Source organism: Anastrepha obliqua, unplaced genomic scaffold (genome assembly GCF_027943255.1).
Source record: "Anastrepha obliqua isolate idAnaObli1 unplaced genomic scaffold, idAnaObli1_1.0 ptg000126l, whole genome shotgun sequence".
Lineage (NCBI taxonomy): Eukaryota > Metazoa > Arthropoda > Insecta > Diptera > Tephritidae > Anastrepha > Anastrepha obliqua.
In genome coordinates this window covers 1-15930 of record NW_026562231.1, presented here as the reverse complement: position 1 = coordinate 15930, position 15930 = coordinate 1, and the positions used below count along the sequence as shown (strand labels likewise).

General features: G+C 40.0%; 1 protein-coding gene across 1 annotated transcript; it reads left to right on the top strand.

The window, feature by feature from the left end:
• Window positions 1-14943: 14943 nt before the first annotated feature.
• Window positions 14944-15643, top strand: LOC129251953 (uncharacterized). The gene has a single exon (XM_054890890.1). The coding sequence runs from the start codon at window positions 15184-15186 to the stop codon at window positions 15619-15621; it is 438 nt and encodes a 145-aa protein (XP_054746865.1). The 5' UTR covers window positions 14944-15183; the 3' UTR covers window positions 15622-15643.
• Window positions 15644-15930: the final 287 nt, after the last annotated feature.

Below are 15930 nucleotides of genomic sequence, written 5' to 3'. Positions count from 1 at the left end.
TTAAATGATTTCCCCACCTAACCGAGATTTTTTATTGTAGATTTTGATCAAAGATATTAATTCGTTTCGAAAATTTGATGAGAGATTCGATTTTCAGGTCCGAGAGTACTGAAAGATTGTCAATTGTTGGAGAGTCTAGAAGAGCGAGTCGACTTCTGGCTAGACCCGGACAACTGCACAGCAAATGTCTGCTCGATACTTCCTCATCTTCGTCCTCGCAGTATCTGCACAGGTAGTTCTGAGGAACCCCGAGCCGACGTGCGTGAGTGCCCAAAAGGCAGTGGCCGGTGATAAGAGATGTTATATGCCTTAGTTCGTGTTTCGAAAGACTTATAAGGGTTTTTGTCTGTTTCAGATTGTAGGATGGCCAGATTTGTCTGGTCGTAACGCAAGTAGTTTCCACTCGCCACCTCCGATCAGCAATGCTGTGAAATTCTCGATCGATGAGCATTTTACATGTTGAGAGCGGAATGTGGATTGTGGGTAAGTCACTAACATTTGATTGCGCAGCTCCAGCTCTTGCGAGCTCATCAGCTTTGCAGTTACCTTCGAATCCACTGTGACCCGGTATCCAGATAACTTGGACAGAATTCTGAACACTTATCTCGTTAAGAGATAAGAGACAGGATCGAACCACATCTGAGTGGGTATAAGAGGAGCTGAGTGCTCGAACGGCCGCTTGACTGTCGGTGAAAAAGCGGATATCCTCTAGTGATATTCTATTTTCTAAGAGAGTTTTCGCAGCATACCAGATAGCGCATACTTCCGCTTGGAATACGCTACAGTAGTCGGGTAATCTAAATGATAGATTAATGTGAGGGGATTTGGAATCTTTTCCAGATTGATGTGAGTTGATTTGGAAGATTCCAAATCCCACTTTGCCGTCTTGTTTTGAACCATCTGTATATAGAATCAGTGGGCCATCGATTTCGGTTAGATTTGTCTTCCATTCTTCCCTAGTTGGGAGTGAACAGGAGAATAGCAAGGTCGGTGATGGAAGACTTACATGATAGTCTATGTCGGAAGAGATAACAGTGTTCCTGTTCAGTATGGCCGAATGGCCAAGATACTTATTCCATTTCGATATAGCATTCATGCGTGTCGCTGCTTTCGCTGCAATCGCTTTGCCAGCCAGATCGATAGGGAACAAGTGAAGCAACGTATTTAGAGCCTTAGTAGGTGTTGTACTTAAGCATCCTGTTATCAGGAGGCAGGCAGTTCTTTGGACTCGATCAATTGTGGCTACTCTGCACCGTTTTTCGAGTGCTGTCCACCATACAACCACACCGTACAACCACCGTATCGGTTTGATGATCGAGGTATATATCCAATAAATGATCCGAGGTGAAAAACCCCAGGTTTTGCCTATAGCTTTCTTACAAGTATAGAGAGCTATGAAAGCTTTTTTACATCTGTTTTCGATGTTCAATTTCCAACTCAACTTCCTATCTAGAATAATTCCTAGATATTTAGCTGAATCAGATAGGAGTAATGATTCCCCTTTTAAAGTTATTGTTTGCAGTGGAGGAGATTGTTGTTTCCTATTGAAGAGAACAAGATCTGTCTTTGCTGGATTCGCATTTAGTCCGCATTCGGTGCACCATTTTGACAGAATATTGATTGAGCGTTGCATGAGCTCAGTGAGGGTATTCAGGTGTTTGCCTGACACGCAGAGTGCAATATCATCTGCATAGGCTACAACCTTGCAGCCTGCTTTTTCGAGATTTCGAAGCAAACTGTTTACAGCGAGATTCCAGAGAAGGGGTGAAAGTACTCCGCCTTGAGGAGTGCCTTTGACGGCGTACATTCTCATGCGGCTTAACCCAAGCTCTGAAGTGATTATTCTATTTTGGAGCATTTGTTCGATCATCTTTCGGATGGAGTAATTAATACCCAATTTGGCAATTTCAGACAAAATAGCGTTGGGTTCAATATTATTAAAAGCACCTTCTATGTCCATAAATGCGACAAGAGAGTACCCTTTATTGTGAAGGGAAGTTTCCACTGTTTGCACCAGTGAATGAAGTGCCGTTCCAGTCGATTTCCCTTTAGTGTAGGCATGTTGTGCCTCAGAGATCAACTTAGTATCAAGTTGGGTTTTGATTTGCTCATCTAAGACTTTTTCAAAAGCCTTTAAGCAAAAAGAGGTTAGGCTAATGGGCCTGAAGTCGTTTGGTTTACAGTGTGAAGGCTTCCCCGTTTTCGGAATGAATACTACCTTCGATTTCTTCCAAATTGTCGGAAGGTAAGAGAGATTTAAACACTTGTTAAAGATCCTTGTTAACCAAGCCAGTAGAATTTCCAGTCCTTCTTGAAGTTCTGCTGGAATGATGTTGTCAGGACCTGGTGATTTAAATTTTTTAAAGCTTAGTATTGCTGTAGAGATGCTATTAGAGCTGATTAGATCTGAAAAATTCCCATAATTACTCTGAAGAGTACTGGGAAGTGCAGGTAAGTTGGCAACACAGCCTGGAAAGTGAGATTCTAGAAGTATTCTAAGAGTGTGGTCAGTTGAAGTAGTCCAAGTTCCATCTTGAGTCATGATAAAACTGGGAGAGACTGGGTTTGATGCAAGAATCTTGCGTAGCCTGCTTACTTCTGAAGTGTTCTCTAATTCTTGAGTGTATGATCGCCAGGATGTGCGTTTTGCACTTCTGACAGCTTTCTTAAAGTCTTTGAGACATTGTCGATATTCTTCCCATTCGTCTGTTATTTTAGATTGGTTAAAGAGTTTCCGAGTTCGATTGCGAAGTTCTGAGATTTCTGGAGTCCACCAAAAAGGTTTATGCTTACCTCCTGTTTTCGTCAGGGGGCAAGATTGTCGTGCTGCGCTTTGACACGTCTTCGTTATCACGTTGACAGCGTTTTCGATATCGTTTTTATTTGCCATTTCAAACTGCCTGATATCAGGAAGACCATTGGCAAGATGTTCTTTATATTTGATCCAATTCATACGTTTTTTGTTAAGGTACTTCATGGGTTTTGCCGTTTCGGCTTTTAAAGTGAATGTTATATATTGGTGGTCGGAAAAAGAGTGCTGTTTATCAACGCTCCAGTCCTGCACCAGTTGTGTACATGATTCGCTAGCAAGAGTAATATCGAGTACCTCTCTTCTAGACGAGTTAAGAAACGTAGGGACATCACCTCTATTACATATATCAAGCTTATTCGCTTGAATTTAGTCAAAGAGTTGCTCACCTCGTGAGTTGTTGTTTGTACTACCCCAAACAATATGATGGGCATTAGCGTCTGCTCCAATGATGATGCGTTTCTGCTTCAGATGCGCCGTATTGACGAGCCTTCTCACTGCTTCAGGAGGAGGCGCCTCCGCTGCGTCGTAAGGCATGTAAGCCGACACAATCCAAATCAGGCCGTGGATAGCTTCAACCTCTATGGCAGTGGTGTCAGCGTTGCTAAAGGGAAGAAGAAAAGCATTAATATGTTTTCGAATGAGAATACAAGAGCGCGATCTAACGTTAGCCTCACCTTGAAACAAGGTGTAGTGCCTATCTTTCAGGCTGCATATCTTGTTGTTTGATATCCAAGGTTCTTGGATGAGAATGATGTCTTCTCTGAGGTCAGAGAGACGAAGAATGAGGGCTGCCGAGGCAGCCTTAGAGTGGTGCAGATTAATCTGCAGCACTTTTAGACGCACATTCAATGACTGTGTCGTTCGCGTCATCGCTGCTATCTAGAAGTCTATCCTCGTCCCCGAGTTGAATGTTAAATAAGTGTCCCACAAGTTCGCTGTTCGATTCCGAGTCGGACTCAATCGTCGAAGCTTGCGAGAGAGGCTTATCGACATCCATCTTGGGGGCCGCCGTACTCTCTTCGCTGGGTGCGAGGAGATTTTTCGGCTGATAGGTCCAAATGGTAGTGGTGATGAACCCGAACGCCACAATCCCCTTGCGGTCGTCCAGTGCTTTAACGCTTTCCTTGTCCAGGAGCAGCGTGATATGTCTGGAGTTTCCTGAAGGCTCTCCCACCTTAACTACCCTCCAGTAGCTCCAGAATAGTTTCCGGATCGGATGGCTCTAGAGGTATTCTTGCTCTGCCGCGTGGTTAGCTTGGAATTTCGCTCTTATTGACGAGCTTAAGATTCGCCCCGGGCCATACCTCGCCGAGTCGGTCGAGGGCCATGCCGTACAGGCTGACAGAACGTTGATCCGAGCACGCGATCAACTTGACCCTTGCCTGGAACCATCCCGCGTCAGAGCAGAAAGGAGGAGGCCCTGGGTTCTGTTTCAGAACGTCCAGGTATCTCAACTGAAGTTTTCTCTCCACAATCTTCCAGTTTGATGGAGAGATGAAACCGTCAGGGTGGCTCTTATCCACCACCGCCATGACCAGACTATCTCTGGCAACTTCGCAGAACTTGCGTATTTTGATCTCAGAGGAAGCTTTGTGCTTCTTGGGGTCGTTGGAGCTAGAAGGATCCTCTGAAGACCGCTGCCGCTTAGCTGCACTCGGTTTCTCTTTGGACGCCTCATTCTTCCGAAGAAACTCCCGGGCCCAACCGAGAGTTGACTTTTGTTGGTCGGACAGCTCCTCCTCAGGGGTTTTGCCGAACTTTTCCGTAAGGAAGGGGGCGCGTCTTCGATCTCTGTATCGACGGAGATGAGGAGGGATGGGTTTTCTGAAGACTTCTGTCCGACTTGTTTTCCCAGTTTCTGACAAAACAGATTTGGTGTTCAATGGGTTCTCCGCAGCCGAGTCGGTTTAGGAGGAAGTAGAAGCCACCTGGGAGTGCGGTGGTGTCTCCTTAACGGTCTTGCTCTTAGTGAGCACTTTAGCCACCGAAGGGGTGGTTTTTGACCCCGCCATAAGTTTGGTGGAGCCAACGGGTCTTCCGCGTCGGGAAGGAATTTTTTGTTGTGTTGTTTGTTTTGTGTTAGTTTTGTTCATTCTTTTTTGCGGGGCGGTCACTCAGCTGACGAGTCAGCAGTCGTAACCAGAGATATTCGTAGGGAAATAATGGGGTTCGCCACGCCAGAGCCCTATGCCGTGGTAAGTCGAATTTAAACTGGGGTGCGACAGGTGCCCCAGAGTCCGCATACTAGCGACTTAGCTCACCCTAAGCCATGCATCCCTCGGCGTATGCTGTTCCACCTTGGATTGGTAGCCTTTGATATAAGGAAGTGGCCTTCTCCCCGTGAGTCCATGTTTACTCCATTCGTATTAGCAGAGACATGACCTACTAATACGAGTGGCTTCTCGCCTTCCACCGAAGTGGATATGGGTCACTGCCAGCAATTATGGCAGTTACGGCACGCGTGCAGTAACACTGCACTACATGTTGTTCCCCCTACCATAGTTGTTGGTTGACGAGAACTAGGCTGGTTCGCGAGTAGGCTTTTACCAAGGCTATGACCTACTTAACCACAGAAGATAACTGTGGCGTACCCTATCCACCACCTGGGACGCGCCGCAATAGGTGCCCAACCAAAGGGATTATATTATATTATATTATATTATTATTTATTATATTATATTATATTATATTATATTATATTATATTATATTATATTATATTATATTATATTATATTATATTATATTATATTATATTATATTATATTATATTATATTATATTATATTATATTATATTATATTATATTATATTATATTATATTATATTATATTATATTATATTATATTATATTATATTATATTATATTATATTATATTATATTATATTATATTATATTATATTATATTATATTATATTATATTATATTATATTATATTATATTATATTATATTATATTATATTATATTATATTATATTATATTATATTATATTATATTATATTATATCCTATTACATTATATTATATTGTTCAAATAAAAAGATTAATATTTGTCCTGTGTGGCAACATTGCATATGATATGTCATCCACTATTTTGTACATTTGTGAGTTTATAAGTTTGAATTAAACCTTTGGGACATTCAGCTGCGCGTTTCATTTAAGAAAAGTGATTCTCTGTTACAATGGTTATGGGCCCAGAACGTGAAATGGCTTTTAAATACAAGATATGTGAAATAAATTTGTAAATACGTGAGTGACGTGAAACACCGGTTTTTAATTGCGATAAAAATGAGTCTCGCGCTGCAAATAGAAAAACTTGCAGAAGACAATTACGACGTGTGGTCAGTATCGGTGCGCAGTGTGCTAATTACAACGGACTTGTGGAGCGCTGTTTGCGATGGATTGCCAGAAAAAGCAACTAGTGAAATAGAGCAAAAATGGAAAGTAACAGACCAGAAGGCGCTGGCATGTATATTTTTAAATGTGAAGCCTACGCAGTTAATGCATACCAAAGTATGCAAAACTGCGTCAGAAGCATGGCAAAAGTTAGCCAAATTCATATGCCAGTTGGTCCTGTTAGAAAAGTTCAGTTGTACCAGAAACTATTAGATTTGAACATGCAGCAAGATGATAATGTATCAAAGTATGTACACTCATTTGTTGAGACGATCGACAAGCTTGCAGAGCTATACATACATATAAATGACGAATTGAAAGTTATTATGCTCTTGTCGAGTCTTCCCAATTTGTGGGAAAACTTCGTTGTTGCTGTTGAGACACGCGACTGTTTGCCGACGTTCGATGCCATTAAGGCGAAAATTCTAGAAGAAGGTGTTCGTAGGCAAGAGCGCGATGAAAGAGAGGGCATGCAAGCAGTTTATGTATGTGCGAATAAAACTAAACAAAAGAGCCTTGTACCAAAGCATACAAACACGGATAACACACACAACGATAAGCAAATTGAGGTGAATTCAAAGGCGACAAAGAAACCGAGGAAATCTCAGTTTAAGGGGAAATGCTTGAATTGTCAACAAATAGGTCATCGGGCTTATGATTGCCGAAATAACAGAACATTCAAACAAAAGAAGAAACGCAATCAACGTCAAATTGCTTAATGTATTGTAGTAGCGATCATATGCAAAAGAAAAATATTTGGTGCATTGACAGTGGCGAAAGAAGTTAAAGTAATGTTTCCAGCAGATCAATTTGTTGAATCACACGGCATAGGTACTGTAGAATTACAAAATGGGGGGAAAAAAATAACCCATCAAAATGTTTTGTATGTTCCATCGTTGCGAAAGAATTTTTTGTCTGTGAGTAAAGCAGCAGAATTTGGTAATTTCACAACATTCACATTTGAAAAACAATTAAACACAGTGAGAGATAAAACGAATGCAATAGTATTGCAAATACACTGAAAACAAATTAGTTAGTGTAAATATGTTAAGTGTTGATTCAATGGCAACGATGTGGCATAATAGGTATGCACATTTAAATTTTCAAAGCCTAAAACAACTTGGTGAGAAAGGTCTGGGTTGTGGTATAAATTTAAAAAATATGCCAAGGCAGGTAAATTGTGATACATGCAATAAAGCGAAAATGTGTGCATTGCCATTTCCACGCAAAGTTGAACGTTCAACAAAGAAAGTGCTTGAACTTATACACACAGATGTGTATGTGCCTATGAATGTAAAATCATTGGGTGGCAATCGGTATTTTGTCACATTCATAGACGATTTTTCTCGAAAAATATTTGTATATTTTGTGAAGGCCAAAAATGAAGTTTCTAAAAAATTTAAAGAATTAAAAATCTATGTTGAATGTCAAATGGACTGTAATATTAAAACTTTGCGAAGCGATAACGGCACAGAGTATGTTAATGGTAACTTTGAAAATTATTTAAAAAATTGTGGCATAAAAAGAGAACTGACGATACCGTATACACCACAACAAAACAGTGTAGCGGAGCGAGCCAATAGAACTATAGTTGAGATGGCGAAAAGTTTATTGATTCATGCAAATTTTGTACTAAATCAAGTGACTCCATTTGAAATATGGAAAAGCGCAAACCTTCGGGGAACCATCTACGTATTTTCGGGTCAAGAGCATTTGCAGTTAATAAAACAAGTAAGAAAAAGTTTGAAGCAAAATGCCATGAGTATATATTTGTCGGATATTCAAATACAGAGTGAGGGATATGAAGTGTTACCAACTTCCCACTGCTTGTATCTGTAAAACAGCTCATGACATCAACGTCAAAATTGTTCTAATGACAGTTCAATATATTGTTTATAAGTCTTCAAAAGCATTTTTGAATTTTCTTTTTCTGCGATGGAATTCAAACGTAATAGTGTGATTGCGTTATATTTGGCTAGAAAATCACAACCAGCCATTGTTCGTGAGCTCAGTCACCTCAAAGCGAATAAAATGTTTGTGTATCGCACTATAAAACATTACAATGAGATTGGTAGCATTGCAACACGCTATAGAGGTGGACCAAAAATAACCGCAACAACGCCAGAAATGGTTCGGAAAGTGAAGGCTCAACTTGAACGGAATCCACGTCGAAGTGGAAGCAAAATGGCCAAAGAACTGAAAATATCGCAAGACAGCATTCGACGCATATTGGAAAATGAGCTCACCGTCAAGGCTTACAAGCTCCAGAGAGCACACGATCTTTCACCCCAGCAAGAAAGTTCGGTGCGACAGAGCAAAGGAGTTGTTGCGCTTGCACGAACGTGGCGAATTTCCTAACATTGTGTTTTCTGATGAAAAAAAAATCCCAATTGAGCAGTTCATAAACACTCAAAACGATCGTGTTTACTTGACCGAATGCTCTTACGAGAATTTGAGCCTACGTATGGCCACTCTAAGCAATTTCCCATCGCAAGTAATGGTTTGGGCCGTAGTGACCGCTCACGCTCTCCAATCGTTTTTATCGAGCCCGCTGTCAAAGTGAATGCGACTTATTTTCGGGAACATGTTTTAGAAGCTGCTTTAGAGCCATGGACACGCAAACATTTCGGTCGTAGACCATGGACGTTCCAACAGGACTCGGCACCGTCTCATAAAGGGCGTTTGAACCAAGAATGGTTAAAAAATCATGTTCCACACTTCATTTCGTCCACACAATGGCTTTCGAATTCGCCAGACGCAAATCCGATGGACTATTCCATCTGGTCCATTTTGGAGAGCAAGGTGAGGTCTAAAAAATATGCTCGTATGGAAGCGCTCAAAACAGCGATTATACGAGAATGGGCCAAAATATCTCAAGATCACATTCGTGCAGCATGCAACTCGTTTTTTGACCATTTGAAGGCTATAGTCAAGGCAAAAGGTGGACATATAGAGCTAAATTGAATATACCTATGTATGTTAAAGTTGGAATCATTTTTGGACAATTTTGTCTTTGAAATTGTTGCATAATGTCGATTTGGCAACTCTGCAATCCAAACGCATATTTAATTCTCTCTCATTTATCATTCTCTCTTCATTTACCTTTCTTAAAGACTTCACACAATAATTGTTAGAACTAAGAATTCACTTGAATAAATTCTGTAATCAAAGCCGGTTGTCTATATTTCGTTTTTGCGTTTTTAGAAGTATTTGGTGAAACAACTCACAAAGGTTATGGGCCCAGACATAGCCCAGGATAATTTAATATAAAAGAATTTATTCGGGTCGGAATTGATATTAAAATAAAAATAAAAAATGTTTTCGGTGGCAAATATTGAAAAGTTGAGCAGCGATAATTACTCGACTTGGTCGGTGCAAGCTCGGAGCTTATTAACTACATTAGATTTGTGGAATACTATTGTGAGCAAATGCCCGGAAGATGCTACACAAAAAGCAGCCTGGATCGTCGCGGATCAAAAGGCATTGGCAACAATAAATTTGAGTGTGCGTGCGAGCGAACTAATTAATATAAAAAATTGTAACAAGGCGAAAGACGCTTGGGACACCTTAAGCAATTTATATAAGGCAAATACCGCGTGCCGAAAGGTTAATCTGTTCAAACAACTTGTACGTTTTACAATTAAGCCAACAGAAAAAATTTGTGTGCAAATCGGTGAATTTCGAAATATAATCGACGATTTAAAAACTACAGGAATAGAATTAAATGAGGATTTTTTAGCAGTATTGTTGTTGTGCGCGTTGCCGGATGAGATGGAGAGCTTCGTGGTCGCAGTTGAAAGTCGAGACCAGTTACCTGACCTAGATCAGCTCGTATCGAAAATTCTCGAAGAAGAAAGGCGACAGAGTGTAAAAGGCAACGTTAGCGACGAACGGCTTTTGTGGGCAAAAACGTCAAACAGCGAATTCTCACGAAATCGAAACAACAACAACAACAACAGCAATCGATTTAAGCAGAACAAAGGAGATAGCAAAAAATGGAATGGAAATTTTCGAGGCAACAACAACAAGAACAATAACATTAATAACAGCAGCGTCGAATGTTATAGGTGTCATCAAAAAGGGCACATACGATCACAGTGTCCTCAACGCCCTCAATCGGCAGCGACGACGACTCAAACGGCGGCGTCGGCATTTAGCGCAGTGAACAGCAACGTAAGCAGCGACTCGTGGATTTTGGATAGCGGTGCAACTTCTCATATGTGTCCAAAGAAAGATATGTTCGAACATATTGATAGCTGGAAACAAAAAATTGTACTCGCTTCGGGTGACAGCGTATACTCGGAGGGAAAAGGAACGATAGAAATTAATACGAAAACTGCAAAAATTACTCTTTTGAACGTGTTATATGTCCCTGACTTGGAGTGTAATTTTCTATCAATGAGTAAAATATTAAAATCAGGTAATTTGGTAATGTTTTCAAAAGACGGCGCGATCGTAAGAAACAAAAACAATGAAAAACTGTTTGAGGCTCGTGAAAACGATGACATTTTTATAGTAAATTTTGCGAAAAACTTAAAAGTGCAGCATTGTAAATCTGCGTGCTCGGAAAATGAGTGGAAAAAATGGCATTCGCGTTATGGACATTTAAATTCAAATGACTTTAATAAATTATCTGACAAAAATATGGTCATCGGGCTAAATATTAAAATGCCAGAAAGAATAGAGTGCGTTACGTGTGCTTTGTGTAAGATTCATTCAAAACCATACAAAAATTATGCACAAATAAAAACAAAAGAGCCACTTGAAGTGATACACAGTGATTTGTGCGGGCCATTTACTACTAAATCACTTGGCGGTTCGTTATATTTAATAACATTTATTGATGATTTCTCTCGATTCGTTTCGGTTTATTTTTTGAAGCAGAAATCGGAAGCTTTTGAAGCGTTCAAAACGTTCGCGGCATTAGCGGAAAATATGACGGGACGATCAATTAAAACAGTCAGAACTGATAACGGCAAGGAATATGTGAATTCGAAATTTACGTTGTATTTTAAACAAAGAGGCATACAGCATCAAACTACGGTAAACTATTGCCCTCAACAGAATGGTGTAGCGGAAAGGGTGAACAGGACTCTCATCGAAATGGCGAGATGTTTGTTGCAGAGTTCTGGCTTACCTCAATATCTGTGGGCAGAAGCGGTGAACACGGCTGCATATCTGCGGAACAGGTCACCAACGAGAGTGTTAAGTGATACAACTCCATTTGAGCGATGGTTTGGAAGGAAACCTTCGGTGTTTCATCTCCGTGTGTTTGGGTGTGACGCGATTATGCTAAACAAAAATAGGAGCAGCGGAAAATTTTATCCAAAGGGGTCGAAATGCAAACTTGTTGGCTACGAGACATCAACAAAGGGATACAGACTCTACGATCCAGCAAAACGTCAAATAATTAAAGCAAGAGACGTCACTTTCTTCGAAAAATCATTCAATAAACTTGACAAGGAACAATCTCTGGAGGAATCTGAATCGTTCTGTGTTGCGATTCCATACCCAGATAATACGACTGACGTGATTAATAGCGTTGACGTAGAGGAACAGTTTGAAACGGCAAGCAGCGAATCGGATACTGGAAACAGAAGAGAGGACCAATTTGGAACTGAAATAAGTGAATCAGATGCTGAATACAGAAAGGATTCGGAAATAATGAAAAGTGAGGCTGAACCTGCAAGGCGTCAAACACGAAATCGTGCAAAGCAGCAAAAATTAAGTTTGTACACGGGAAATCCACAAACCGTAGAAGAGGCATTGCAATCTGAAGATGCAGAAAACTGGAAGAAAGCTATGGACGCGGAATACCATTCTTTGATCAAAAACAAAACGTGGTCACTCGAGAGTAAGCCGGAAAACAAAAATATCATAGGATCAAGATGGGTATTTACGATTAAAAAGAAACCAGATGGTTCAGTGGAAAAATTTAAAGCAAGATTGGTTGCGCAGGGGTGCTCTCAAAAATATAACGTCGACTATTCAGAAACGTTTGCCCCCGTGGTGCGTTATTCGACCATTCGCTTATTGCTCGCACTGGCAGCAAAACATCAGCTCTTAGTTAATCATGTGGACATCGTATCGGCGTATCTGAATGGTGATTTGATCGAAGAAGTATATATGCGGCAACCACCTGGATATGAGGACGTCAATAATCGCGATAAAGTTTGTAAACTCGAAAAAGCTCTGTATGGTCTAAAACAAGCAGGCCGAGAGTGGAACAGAAAGGCAACAGAAGTTCTTGAAATAATGGGTTTTAGCAGATGTCGTTCTGATAGCTGTGTGTACGTCAAGCGTCAAGGTGGGAACGTAAGTGTCATCGGGTTATATGTAGACGACATGATAATAGCAACATCATCGGAAAACGAGATGAAGCGGACTATCGAGCAGTTGAATGAGCAGGTAGAAGCAGATAATCGTGGCCCGATATCATTTTACCTTGGAATGGAGATTGAGCGAGACGGATTGCGAGGCGCCATTCGGATTCATCAAGCCAAGTATACACTGGAACTACTGAAACGCTGGAACATGAACGAATGTAAATTGGGATCTACGCCATGGCCAAGTGGTACAAATCTGCAAAAATGTGAAGGCGATTGTGATGGGCTCGCAATCAAAGAGTACCAAAGTCTAATCGGTGGGCTCATGTATCTGGCAATCATCTCACGGCCGGACATCGCACATGCAGTTTCAAGACTCTCACAGTTCAACTCGCATCCTCATCAAAATCACTTTCAAACCGCTAAACATGTATTGAGATACCTGAGGGGAACGTCGAAAGGTATAACATCTTATAGTCGTAATCAGGACGAATTTCTTATTTTTACAGATTCTGATTGGGGTTTTGATCCTATTGACCGAAAATCGTACTCTGGCTTCGCAATTTTTATGGCGGGGGGTATTGTGGCCTGGGAGTCTAAAAAACAAGCAATTGTCGCACTGAGTACTATGGAAGCTGAATATGTGGCGGCTAACCAAGGTGTCAAAGAAATCGTATTCATGCGTAGCTTATTGCGTGAAATGGGTTTTGAAGAATATGTAGCTACACCGACAAAAATTTTGTGTGACAATCAAAGCGCTTTATCAATGGTCAAAAATGCGCAGGTCCAATCTAGAAGCAAGCATATTGACATCAAGTACCGCTACATTCGGGACAAGTTCAACGACGGATCAATTGAAACCGAATATGTGAGCTCAGAAGAAAATGCAGCTGATATTTTTACGAAGATTTTGTCTAAAGAGAAGCACATAAAGGCGTGCAACTTGTTAAAGTTGAAATTTGCTTGATTTTTAATTGAATTTTTTGAAGTTTTGTAATTTAAAGTTTCTTTATTAAAATAAGTGTGAATGCATTTGGATTGAGCTGGAATATGTTGCATAATGTCGATTTGGCAACTCTGCAATCCAAACGCATATTTAATTCTCTCTCATTTATCATTCTCTCTTCATTTACCTTTCTTAAAGACTTCACACAATAATTGTTAGAACTAAGAATTCACTTGAATAAATTCTGTAATCAAAGCCGGTTGTCTATATTTCGTTTTTGCGTTTTTAGAAGTATTTGGTGAAACAACTCACAGAAATCAATAAAAACTAATGTCACACAAAAAAGTTATGATGTTTTGAATAGGTAACACTTCATATCGTTCGTTCTGTACAGCAAAAGCATATCGCTTATATGACAGGAAAAAACGAGCAATTGTAGAGCGGCGTGATGTTAAGTTTGTAGAAGGCGATTTTTGTGAAAGTATTACGTCAGAAAGTCGCTTGTCTGATGTAAATGATAATTTTGCGACAAATATTATGCGTCTTGTATCTGCTGAAATTCAAGAAAATGAAAAATTAGCAGATAAAGCAGCCGACCATGTAGTAAAAAGCGACTTCGGCGAAGAAGAGCATGCAAGTCCTGACGAAGCTGAAAGTGATGAGCAAGGTGAACAACATGAAATACAAAAACGCGGACGTGGGTGACCAACATATGATTATACAGGTCAACGAAGCAGGCCAAAGAAGCAGTTTCAAACACTTAATAATATACATTTTTTAGAAGACAGCGAGACACCAGAAACTCCTGACGAAGCATTAAATAGTCAATATGCTCATGAATGGCGAAGTTCCATGCAATTAGAGTACGACTCTCTTATAGCAAACAATACGTGGACTATGGTTGATTTGCCAAAGGGGCAAAAGGTCGTAGGATCGAAATGGGGTTTTCGAATAAAAAGAGACGAGCATGGTGATATCGGGAGATTTAAATCAAGGTTAGTTGCTAAAGGTTGTGGCCAACAACTGGGAATCAACTACTGGGAGACGTTTTCTCCAGTAATTCGTTATGAAACTATACGTATGCTTTTTGCGATAGCTGCGGAAAAACAGATGTATATTATATGCACCAGGTGGACATATCGAACGCGTATTTAAATGACAAGCTATACGAAAATGTTTATATGAAACAATCACAGGGTTTCATCAGCAAAGAGTATCCTAACAAAGTTTTGAAACTTCAGAAAGCGATTTATGGATTGAAGCAGTCCGGCCGTGTATGGAATAGCACTATAGATGCAGTTTTAAACGATATGGGCTTCGAAAAATGCAAATATGAACCGTGTTTATATGTGAGAAAAGACAAACAGCAGTTTAGTTACATCGCTGTGTACGTTGATGATTTACTCATAGTTTGTTCCAGTGAGATTGAAATATCAGCAATTAAAACGAAGATAGCGTCGAAATATCAAATGCATCAATGCGGTGCTGTAAGGCATTTTCTTGGCTTAGAAATTCAGCGACAAAGGAAATAGGAACAATTTCTCTAAATCAGAAGAAGTACATTAAATCTGTGCTTGAAACACACGGAATGCAGGAGTGTAGAGAAGTTGCAACACCACTTGATCCAGGTTTTCAAGTCGGATGAAGAGACGAGAAATATGTTAAGGTAAATGTCACTGAATATCAATCACTAATAGGTTCTCTGATGTATTTAGCAGTCTTGAGTCGCCCAGATATTTTGCACGCTGTTAGTAAGCTTTCTAGGCGTAATACTGATCCACATACAGAACACGAAACAGCGGCTAAACACACATTGCGTTATCTTTCGGCTACAATGAATTTAAGTATTGTATATCGTAAGACTGGTGACTATGTAAAAGGGTTCGCTGATGCAGATTGGGCTAATGATCCATACGACAAAAAGTCATATTCGGGTTATGCATTCCATTTGGGAAGCAGGGCATTTTCATGGGCTTCAACAATACAAAATGTAACAGCTTTAAGCAGCACTGAAGCCGAGTACGTGGATTTAGCAACAGCAACGAAGCAAGCAGTTTACATCCAAAGATTATTAAATGAAATAGGTTGGTCGAATACAGCTCCAATGGTTTTTTATGGTGTAATATCAGTGCGCAGCATATAGCATGTAATCCAGTTCATCACAAACGGACCAATCACATACCTGTAGATATTACGTATCATTTCATTCGTGGAAGTAGAAAATAATGAAATTGATTTACAGTATATTTCTACCAATGAAAATGTTGCTGATATTTTAACCAAATGTTTAAACAAGAAAAAACATTGTCATTTTGTAAATTTGCTTGGGTTAAAATAAATTATAGTAAATTTAGTTTTTTTAAACAAATATTTAACCTTAAGAAGAAGTGTTCAAATAAAAAGATTAATATTGGTCCTGTGTGGCAACAATGCATATGAAATGTCATCCACT